This window comes from Chelon labrosus (assembly GCF_963514085.1).
Source record: "Chelon labrosus genome assembly, chromosome: 9".
In the NCBI taxonomy this organism is placed as follows: Eukaryota; Metazoa; Chordata; class Actinopteri; order Mugiliformes; family Mugilidae; genus Chelon; species Chelon labrosus.
In genome coordinates, this window is record NC_140359.1 from 23,822,530 (window position 1) to 23,834,389 (window position 11,860).

General features: G+C 42.5%; 1 protein-coding gene across 1 annotated transcript in view; it reads right to left on the reverse strand.

Moving 5' to 3' along the window:
- Positions 1-9,320, reverse strand: part of antxr2a (ANTXR cell adhesion molecule 2a) — a 75,907-nt gene extending 66,587 nt beyond the window's left edge. The window contains exons 1-3 of the mRNA XM_084551397.1: positions 8,683-9,320; positions 5,340-5,411; positions 1,162-1,233 (exon numbers count right to left, since the gene is read on the reverse strand). Coding sequence (XP_084407523.1) covers positions 1,162-1,233; positions 5,340-5,411; positions 8,683-8,855 — 317 coding nt within the window. The 5' untranslated portion in view covers positions 8,856-9,320. The remainder of the gene's footprint in view (positions 1-1,161; positions 1,234-5,339; positions 5,412-8,682) is intronic.
- Positions 9,321-11,860: the final 2,540 nt, after the last annotated feature.

Genomic DNA, 11,860 nt, shown 5'->3' on the forward strand with positions numbered 1-11,860 from the left:
AAGCAGTTAGCATTTTGGTCCAAACGCACGTGACTGTGCCGAAATCCTACAGGAATACCACACCATTTGCTTACTTACAGTGCTTTTGTCCACTATGGTTCAAAGGTTCCATATTATAAACAGCAAAACAGGATGTTAACGCTTCATTGATATTTATTCTGCGGCCGAATCTGCACTCACAGCTGTGCTGGTGAACGCGAGTTCAAAGAGAAGTCATTAACAAGTTTTTCTTGTTGTTTATCCAGTTTTTGCTGAGCAGAGATTGCATATTCTGCATGTTCTCCAGATGCCCTGGCTTTCTCCTTCTACAGACGTACGTGCTAGGTTAAGTGGTAATTCTAAATTGCATGAATGGTGTTTTTTTTTTTTCTCTTTGTGTTAACCTTGTAGTAGACCGGCAACCTGTCCAGGGAGCACCCCGTCAGTAATACAGGATAAGCGGTAACAGATAGCGGATGGATTGATGAAGCCAGAGGTTTTCTAGCATATAGAGTATATGAGTGGGACGCAAATCTTTAAGTTGTAAGAGACCAAGCTCGTGGCCCCAATAACAGCTTTGGGAACGTTGGGGTTTTCAAAATAACTTTATAGACTTGCATCTTTTTGTTTATGGCCTTTATTCAACAGTGAATTATACACAAATACCAAAAATGTTGGCTCCAGAAGCAAGGAAGGAGGATTTAAGAGGCAAATCACTAGTTATCAGTTCATTTTAAGCCGTTCCAGAGGTGAAAGAACAAATTAATTAATTTATTTGGTGCATCCCGAGCTGATTTTATTTTTCTGTCATTCCTACGCTGCTGAGGATTTCAAAAATTAATTGGTTTGCTATTGGCGCCAGTCATCAAGGTAAAGTTTCAAGTCTGTAAAAAAGGTCTTGGTATTGGTAACGATTGCACTACTTTGTCAAAATGATGCAAAAGTCAAGTAAAAATGCAACATTTAGACAAAACTCTCCTGATCGCCGGCTAACAGATTCACCTGTCCTGATCAAACACACTCGAAGACATTAAAGGAAGAGGGTTTAAGTGGGATTCATTTGCTGCTTGGTAAAAGAAAAAAAAAAAACTGTTAACCATGATTTGTACTTCCTGTTTGCTGCTGAGAAGTGTTTGCTTTAATAAGACAGTGGTGGCATGAGCTCATTTCACAGTTCAGTACCTGTCTCCGGTGAGAGGAAGCAAGACTTCTGCCTGGCCTGAGAAAACGATGAATGAGACTCTCATTCTGGGGCTGAAGCAAGAGAAAGACAAAAGTCACAATGAATGCACAGTATTCACACATAGGAAACGGGAACGATCATATTCTGTTAGATGCTTGTGTAGGAGAAGCAAACAACATCCTTACATTACTTAAAGCTTCTTTTTTTGTCTGTAATTTCCCTATCGTGTCAAATCACCACTTCCGCTCTTCTTCCTCTTAATCAAACAACCACCCCCACAGCAACATGTGTCAGATCCTCAGAATAGTTTCATATTGACGCTTTAGTCCAGTTCGTTTAAAGAAAATTAAAGCCGCATAAATAATTAGCTAAACAGAAGGGTATCTCTGAACGTCGACTAATATTAGTGCATGACTTAAAGCAGCTTCTGAGGAAGTGATTAATCACGCAGGAAACATGTTGCTGTGATGACTCACTTGTAAAAAAAAAAAATGAAATAAAAAACACGGCACAGACATCCTGACGCAGAAATACTACATATATTCTGTACCTGTGACTTTTTAAAGGTGTTTATTGACACTTGACACCCTGACCACTGAGACTATTATTAGTTTTGGGGGGATTTTTTTCTGTATTTTTATTCTGTATCATTCTGTGGTATCAGAGCGATTACTCACGGGCTCATAAATATTAATCGAGTTATTTATTTTTTCTTTTAACAAACACAGCTGGTCTGAATAAAACTATCCCAGCAAAGAAGAAAAAAAATAAATAAATCTATTACAAAAGTAATAACATCCCTAATGATAAATATGAAACAATAAAAGTAAAAATTGCTTTCAGCAGTTAAGTGTATTAGCATTACGTCACAGCGTTATGGAAATTAAGACCTAAAACAGGATATAATCAAATAATAAAGATTCTACATCTTAAGTATTTTGATCCTGTTTCAGTAAAAAGATATTATTTGAAAATTTCCAGTATCAGTGTCAATACAGTAGCAGGATTATTTTTTTAAACTTAATTTACAAACTAATTTTAGGCATTTAAAACTTAACACCTAAATATACATCCTACTGCCATTCCATTTTTAGGATATAGGTATAAACCACCAGGTTTCAGTAGCTGTACGACGTCACATATATAAAGATAGAAGAACCCTCTGTGACATCACCCAGAGCAGTTTTGATGTTCAGTGTGGCGTCTCTGGGTGTTGCCATCTAGGCGAGTCTATCTAACTCCTGACTAATTCAGAAACAGGCAAAGAGGCAGCACATGAGTGCAATAAAGGTGACTCCTCACTTACTTATAAGCATAATTTAAAGCCTTCATATCTTTTAAATGGGTGAGTTTCTTGGTGTCAGGCAGTAAAATATGGAGGGAAATCAGTCTCAAAATTGTCCCATTGTGTGATCACGGTGTGTTCCATGATCCAGCCTTTTGAAAGTAAAAATTATGAACTTTGTGAACTTGACTGATCAGATTAGTGGAATTTGCAGAAAAAAAAAAGAAAAAAAATGCAAAAAATAAAATTAATTCAGACTGCCATGCGTGGCAATTTGTGAATTTATACTGCACACGTTCGAATTGCGCGGTAGTTGCGCGTGAACTAAAATAAGCCTTTGTGACCGGCCCGAATTGACACGCGAAACGTTATACGCATTTCTGAATCTTGTGATTCACTTGTGACCATTTTGAAACTAATTAGACGTAGTGAACGTGTTTATTTTTTCCATACGCTTGGACATTTTAACACAGAGATATACAGCGATCGAGCCACTGATGGAGCCAGCCTCAAGTGGCCATTTGAGGAACTGCAGTTTTTGGTACGTCTGATTCATTTCTTCTTTCAATACTTTTATGCTCAACGTGCTACATAAATTCAAAAAATTTGTTTTTTAACATCTGCAAGGTGAATTTTAAATATTAGAGATGTGGAATATTTACATATTAATAACTCAAAAGCAATAGCTTATAATCTTCTCTCCCGTTTAATGTAGTGACGGATCTACATTAAATACTTTCTGAGTCATTAGCATCAAAGGCAACAATGCAATTTGTTGGTAGGGCCTTGTTAGTTACCGATGTGCTTCATGTTACTTTACACAGTGATGATGGATTACAGCTTTACACAGTCTACAAAATCTTGTAAAAATTTACATCTGCACGAGATGTAAATTTTATAACCTATCCAACTATGCAAGGAGCTGCGTGCACACCTCGTGCCCGCGTGGACTGTACAAGCTGGAAGTTTACTGACTGCGCACAATACCACGGCAACAGTGTGCTTTAAGGAGAAGGCTGTGTGAGCAGATTTGCCGTTTCCACACCTTTTATAATTCAGCATTAAAAGAAAAAAAAAAAAGAAAAAATACAAAGACACACTAACGGCACTGAACGCCCTGCAGGAAACTGGTCCAGATTCTACAGAAATCTTGCACTATGTCCGCCGTTCTTGGAACAAGCCATTCCATAGTGCTTGGCACACCTCGTCGCCGACACTTTGCTGCAGCCCAATCTGTAAGTAGCTGCTGTGCTGCAAAGATCCTGTAGCTAAGAAGTCACAGCCAGCCTTTCATAAGCATCCTCGCGGACCCTGTGTGGTTTTTCTGTGTTCAAAGGGCAGAATGATTCACAGCGTATATTGTAATTTGAAGTGAAACGCGTTAGCAGACACCATTACCTTATGTACAGCCAAAGATGCTACAAGTAACTCCAGCTGTATGAGTGTAAGGGAGTAAAATGTATAAAGTGGAACAATGGTAGAAGCAAAACTAATGAAATTAACAAACTACTTGAGTAACTATACTCCACTCGCTTCCCACCTCTGCTACAGAAATAAAGCACACGGATGCCATCCCACAGAGCGAGTTAAACTTCAGTTAATTAAGCTCACAAGTGTTTCCTTCAGAGATCCGAAGCCTTCGGAGCATAAGGAGAGGTGCTGATATTTATCACCCACATGACACATGGCCCAGTCGCGATCCTCCCCCGCAAACATAGCACAATCTTTAAGCCACACGGCCAGATTTGGCAGGGTGCGCTAGCAGCCGTATACATCTACATCCTGTCTGCAAGTTTCAGAGTCATATGTGGACGAAAAAACTAACCATGCCCAAGTCACGGATGAGAAGATTTGTGGGTGGCGGCTTTAACGTCAAACTTTCGGTTTACAGTGTGGCTCGCGGCTGTATATGTTAAGTCTTAAGTGGCGCTGAGATATTTTTCTATTTCTAAGAAAGACTTGGAATAAAGAGGCGCTGATGCCAAGGACAAATCAGAGGGTGGTGGTGGGATTTTTTTCTTTGAGATAGAGGGGGGGTTGACGAAGTAGTCCAGCTTGCTCCACATGGCAGAACAGAAGTGGTCTTGGTGAGCGAGCATTGTTTAGCAGATTGTCCTCGTCGCCTTCCAGTGTTCTTTTGCTTTACTGTACATTGTCTGCCTGTCAGCCGTTCTGTGGTGGAAGCAGGGGACAAGTGTGGAGCCGGACCCCCCCGGTGCAAATGGCCATTCTCACAGCCCAGAAGACTGCTCCTCTCTGCCACCCACTCCCACCTGGTGCCTTTGCTATTTTCTTCAACCAACCACTTCATTCTGGCTGGGTCGCTACCGTCTGTACTGTGCTGGCAGGCGCCGTTTGACTCAAACGTTATGCAAGCTGAACATTTCAAGCCAGTTTCTACGGTTTTGCCTTTTTAATGAATTATGAGCAAAAAAAAAAAAAAAAAAAAAGGAAGTCGTGGATTCTGTCTAATGATAGTTTGTAAAAACAGGTGCGAAGTCCTTGAAATCTGTGCAGGAAGGGGTGGGGGCTCGTGGATTGTCGACGTTGATGTCGTAAAACCGCCACGCACGTGTCAAACCGATAGAAAATTAAGTGAGTCAGTCAAAAAAAAAAAGTTGTGTTTTCACTTTTTGTCAGCGTAAATACAGTACGACGTTTAATAGGCGGCGAATTTCTTCCTTTTTCTTTCATGTGCTGCTCTGCTTACTCCTGCCTTCATGGGTGCATTACGTGTGTTTTGATGCAGATCCAATAAAATCCCTTCACACTTTTTTTTCTTATTGCAAAATATGAGAATTACGAAACTGTGCCGTTTATTTTTTTTTCTCTTTTTTTTTTTTTTTTCGCATGTCCAGAGCAATTGTGTGACACCGGCGCCTTCGTACTCACCTCACAAAGCGGTCGGTGAGATTCCTCACAAATGAGTAAATCTCGACCCAGTCAGTGGCGACGCTTCCAGACCTGGAGGGAGGAGGGAAAAGAAAAAAGAAAAGAAAAGTCAGCTCGCAGCTCATCAGTGGCAGCAGATTGTGTGGCTGTGGAGTAAAATGCTGTACAGTATTTGTGCTTTGTACTACGACCACAGTTGGACATTAACGCCAGCCACATGCTGGATAATTGTACCAATAAGCGTGTGTGTGTGTGTGTGTGTGTGTGTGTGTGTGCTATATCAGCCACCTCAGCTGTTGGAACACTCACATGTTCACTGGAAATTTGTCTTTGCGCAAATCTCAGGCCAGGAGTTGAAATTCATTTTCCACAATAAGTAATGATATAAAAGTGGAAGTAAGGCAAGTGCAGTTGGTTTAGTAACTTGTGCAAGACACTCAGGAAGAACTCAGATCAGGAAAAAAAAGACAGAATAACAAACGAGCGCCTCTTCCGCTGCTGCCTTTTCCGTCATTAAAGCTAATTAAGACCTGGTAATTGCAGGAAACAACGCAGCACGCGGAAGGACAAACCAATGTTAGGCCGGCGTCAACCTGCAGCCGTTGGCCCCTCTCGCCCCTCGATAAGTCAGCCTGACCACGGCGAACGCGGCGTGTAAAATGTGCCCTTGATGTAACGACAAAGAGGTAATTAAACCAATAATTGCGAGTCTATGTATGTAGACGGAGAACATAAAACGGGAGAGTTTGACCATTAGGAGGCTCATCTTTCATGTCACCTTTTTCTCTTCCTCCCACCCACCCACTGCCCGGAGACAAGGTCACGCAGCGGAGGGAAGTGGCGAGAATAAAGGAGAAGTCCACCGCCACAGAGTCCGCACGCAATTAGCGGCGGTTAATTATGGTTAAGTGTTGCGTTAAAAGAGTAAGACGTTGCAGCAGTTGCAACGGGATGGACATAATTTGTGGTTCGTGGCTGGAGAAAACAAACAGCTGCATGTTATGCACCGATCAGACATAACATTACAACCAACTTCCTGACATTGTGTAGAGCCTCCAAAACAGTTGGGACTCATCAGAGAATGGACATGGGCCTTCTGAGGGTGTCCTGTGGTGTCTGACAACAGAATGTTGTTAGACCTTTGGGTCCTATGGGTTGAGGATCATCTCACAGATACTTGATCAGTTTGGGATCTAGTGAATTTGGAGGCCAGGTCAACACCTTGTGCTGTTCTTCATGTTTTGTTGAGTTGAGGCTGCATCCTGCTGGGGATGGGGGCTGCTGCCATCAAGGAGTGTCATTGCTATGGGGTGGGGGTGCCTGGTCTGGTCTAGGTGGGTGGTACATGTCTAAGTAACATCCACACAAATGAATGCCAGGTCCAAAAGTTTCCCAGCAGAACATTGAAATGTCACAAGATGGTCAATGTCATTTACTTCTCCTGTCAGTGGTCATAATGTTGTGGCTGATCGGTGTAGCATCTGCCCTAGACAGCATCTACTGAGTCATTGTCCGAAAAACAAAGAATCAACATTAACTTTGTAAACCCACACAAGTCAATGCGGCCCTAGAGCTAGAGAAATTATTTTAAAAAAAAAGCAAACATCATCACTCGGTGTTAGATTACCAAAAGAGGCCTTCCTTTGTGCAGAAACGTTACAAAAAAAAAAACCCTGCTGGAAATTATTCAACACAAACTGCTCACTTTGGTGTTATCTGTACAATCCGGAAATCCCAAAGTAGAGCTTTTTTATCTGAAGGAACAAAGAAAACTTTCAGTTAGTCTGTGCTCTGGATCGCTGGTGATGGACCAAACAGCACAGCACCAAATGTATCACTCATCTGGACTTGCACATGTAAACCAAACCGAACTTGTAACAAACACGCAGACTAAAACTAAGATCTGCACATTTGGGCAAATTTGTGCCAATAATCTTGGTCATCATCCTGTAATTTTGCAATTGAAACAAGGGCGGGGGCACTTTGAAAATGGGTCATGGGAGCAGCAGTGTTTGGACTCGGCTGCCCTGAGCGGGTGGCACGGTTCCAAGCCAGGGAGGAGGACAGGATCAAGAAACTGTCGCAACCGGGGCGGTGAACCCTTCACGTCGCACTTTTTGTGCGACGGCAGTTTTTGCTGAACCAACAGATTCCGGCTGTGGGGTGTCTGGTGTGTCTGATGTCTTGAGGCAGCGCTGAGAGCATGAGAGACGCAGGAAGTGCTGCAGTGCTAAAATCTGGCACGAACAGCGACACGACGCCCGACTCCCAACTTGTCAGAGCAGTATTATGTTTGCTCTCAGAGATTTAAAAAGATAATATGTGATATACACCAATGAGCCACAACATTATGACCACTAACATAACATTGACCATTTTCTGACAATTCAATGTTCTGCTGGAAAACTTTTGGACCTTATTCGTGTGGATGTTACTTAGACATGTAGCACCCACCTAGACCAGACCAGGCACCCCCACCCCATAGCAATGACACTCCTTGATGGCAACAGCCCCCATCCCCAGCAGGATGCAACATGAAGAACAGCACAAGGTGTTGACCTGGCCTCCGAATTCACCAGCTCCCAAACTGATCAAGTATCTGTGAGATGATCCACAAAGGGCCCCACCCCTCCACCCCTCCACCCACAGGACCCAAAGGCCCACCACTAACGACATCCTGTTGCCAGACACCACAGGACACCTTCAGAAGGCCCACGTCGTCCATTCTCTGATGAGTCACAACTGTTTCGGAGGCACAAGGGACACCTACACGATATTTAGCAAGCTGGTCATAATGTTAAGCCTGATCGGTGTATGTTGATACACGCTGATCCCACTGAGGCAAGAGCTCGCTTTGAAGAAATATAAGCAGTGTGCAGGGCGTCTGCAGGGATTTGCCTCCATTAGGACACGGCAGCGTTAGTGATGCCCAACACTCGTGTTCAGTTTATCCCAGAGGTGTTTGACAGGGGGCTGAGATCACGGCTCCGTGCAGACGTCCAAACCAAACTAGATGGTGTGTGGGTGAACAGTGAAAGGCCTCTTCTACAGACATGTGTCCCTGCTGTCTTATAATATGCTGCAGCAGGCCCCTCTGCATGGTCGCCATGTGTGGAAAGTCCACAGTCCCGGCCAAGTTGTCCAATCTACAGTGTCTAAGGCAACCAAAGGAGATTGCAGAAGGTGTACCTGTGAGAATTTGTGCAATCGGGTCACACTGTTCCACTGTGTCACGCGTAAACTCCTGACAAAGACACAGCTGATGTTTTGTTCTTGTTTTTTTGTCTACCTGCTCTAAAGCAGCCTGCAACTGCAAAAGTTCAGCAAACTTCTTTTAACTTACTTGTCTAAAACAAAGTAGAGGTCGTAGGCTCCGTGGCAAGCCGCTTCCTCCGCCCAGCAGGACGAAGCAAACAAGCCGACGAGGAGCACTGCAAGAGCCGCCGAAGTCCACCGAGTCCTCCCGTGAAGAAGTTTCTCCTCCGCGGTGAAGCGACGGGACAACTTTTCCAACATTTTTTTTTTCCCCCACGAAAACAAAACAATAAAAATAGAATCCGATAGAAGGAAGTGACTTAAAAAAATAAATAAAAAAACTGATGCCGAGTTAACTTTCAGAGAGCGCAGCTGGATCCGACCCGTGCGTCCAGCGGTGTGGGGAGCTTCATGTCAAAACCCTGCACGACAACCCAAGTTATAACTGCACAATCAAGGAAATCACCGCTCCGACGTCAGCGGCTGTTGTTTCTACATCTTCCTGACTCACCCCTCACTCACTCACATCCTCCACAAAACAAAGTCCTGCCCGCTGGACACACGCTGCCTCTGTTTTTACTGGTAAAATAAAAACCAGCGCTGTTAGCAAACTAGTCACCAACTAGTATAACCACAGTAGAAAAGTTAGGCGGCCTTCACGCTCTCCCCGAAAGCTCGGATTTCTGAGCGCTGCGGGCCCGGAGGCGTCGATGTGCCGTGTTTAAGCGCGCAAAGATGTTGGATAAGAAATACGAATATTTTATCGAGTGATAAGAAAGAATAGTTGCCACTTTTAATAGTAGTTTAGCAGTAGAGTAAAAAAAAAAAAAAAGAAAACATTTGTTTTTATAGAAAATAGTAATAATAATGCACTATTTGTGAGAAATACGGCCTTCTAATTCCCAAGAAACCACATCTAAAACTTTTTACATAATTTAAGGCTTTTTAATCTGTATTTTATATTACCACATATCTTTCTATTCATATTTATTGCATATAAATATATATTGTATATACTTTTGTGTATTTTATATATACCTGCACATTCTATCTCGCTATACTTTCTCCTATGATGCTACTGGATACCGAATTTCCCACAGAATAACTATCTATCCATCATATGGTTTAAAATATAAACCTATAATCTTGTAACCTGTAATCCAACCCCCCCAGATAAACATGAAGCCATTAGATAAATCACACAGCTTAACCAAACTATACATACATCGCCTACAACAACTACATACAGATTCACTGGCGAGTCACTTTACCAGCAAACTGTTGCCTTGGGATTGCACGAGGATCGCAGTATTTTTCCCACAGTACTCAAAGGCCTCATCCGCCTCAGAGAACAGCGCGCATGCCCGGAGAGGAAAGCAGCTGTTCCCGAGTTCCCACTGCACACACCCAACATCTGTCTCACCCCTTTTGCACGACACTGCACAATGGTGATACACATCAATCAAGGTTAAGACTACGGCTGATGTTTACGTTTTTGTGAATCCCCCTGAGACCACAGATATCAACCAGAACGAGTTGTTTTGGTCCCTGTGAAATAGTTCATAACGTTTTTGTGATTAAAGAACAACTGTGGGACATTTAAATGAGTTAAGGGGACGATCAAACTTTCCAACAAACTGCTGGGAATGTAACATTCAAGATTTTGTGGAATTTAACCCCACGTGGTTCTTGTTAGTGTTTGGCCTGCGACTAACAAAGCCTCCTGTTTAACAGTAGGGCAAACACACAAAAAAAAAGAAGACGCTGATGCAGAAGCATGACTCATTTAGGTGTCTGAGCTGCCACGATCTCCTTCCCTCCCTTTCCCCAAATCCTTACGGCCATCCACGGTATCGGCTTGGCGTGAGCGTGTCTCTGCATCACACTTCATTTCAAACAGCATGAACACGTGGCAAACAAAAGCAGGCATCCAGAGCTCTTTTCCCGATACACAGAACAGTCACTCTGAGGGAAACGGAAAAAAAAAAAGAAAAGAAAATCTGCCGGTTGAATGAGGACAGGAAGAGGCCGCAGATGTGTGGAGTCTGTCATGTGTGTGATCAAAGATGTTTGAGGAATAACGACAAAGGTTTTCAGAAGATCTTATTTTAAGGATCTCTTGTTTGTACTTTAGTTTGTCTGTGTGTATCACTGTTCCCTTTGTATTGGAGAGGATACAGCTCATGTGTACAAAAAGACACAACCTCAAATATGCAGTGAACTTGACCTGTACTAAAAGGAACAGAACATAATTAAACTATTGTGTGTTACTGCTATTGTAATATACTATGAGTGGTAGAAGAAGTAGAAGTCAGTGACACCACAATAAAAAAATAAAAAAATAAATTCTTGGTACTTCATTCAAAACCTTTATAGTGAAACATCATGACACATCTATATGAGCCAATTTTAATTTGTTGTACCACTGGATTATTATTACTGATGCATTTACAATCAAGCAGAATTCACACACCGATCCGGCATAACATTATGACCACCTTCCTAACATTGTGTAGGTCTCCCTTGTGCCTCCAAAACAGTTGTGACTCATCAGAGAATGGACATGGGCCTTCTGAGGGTGTCCTGTGGTGTCTGGCAACAGGATGTTGTTAGTGGTGGGCCTTTGGGTCCTATGGGTTAAGGGGAGGGGCCCTTTGTGGATCATCCCACAGAGACTTGATCAGTTTGGGATCTAGTGAATTTGGAGGCCAGGTCAACACCTTGTGCTGTTCTTCATGTTTTTTTTCTTAGTTGTTCCTAAACCGTTTTTGGGTGTGTACGTCAGGCTGCATCCTGCTGTGTCATTGCTATGGGGTGGGGGTGTCCTGGTCTGGTCTAGGTGGGTGCTACATGTCTAAGTAACATCCACATGAATGAATGCCAGGTCCAAAAATTTCTCAGCAGAACACTGAATTGTCACAAGATGGTCAATGTCACTTCTCCTGTCAGTGGTTTTAATGTTGTGGCTGATCGGTGTATTTTGTGTATTGACAACAGAGGGAGAGCCGATTTTCTTCTTTTAATATACTGTAGAGTTCATTGTTTAGTATCTTTTATTCTATCCTGATAGGGGTTTCTTGTGCTGATCTGCTGCCGTCAGATAAATGCAATGTAGAAAAGACACTTCCCTCTGAAATATAGTGGAGATGTGGTAAAAAGTTGTAGCATAAAATTAAAATAATATAATATACCATCGTATTTGCTATGACTAAGTTTCTTTAAATCGCTGTCTATTATAGACATGAGTAATTTCAGTTTTATATACC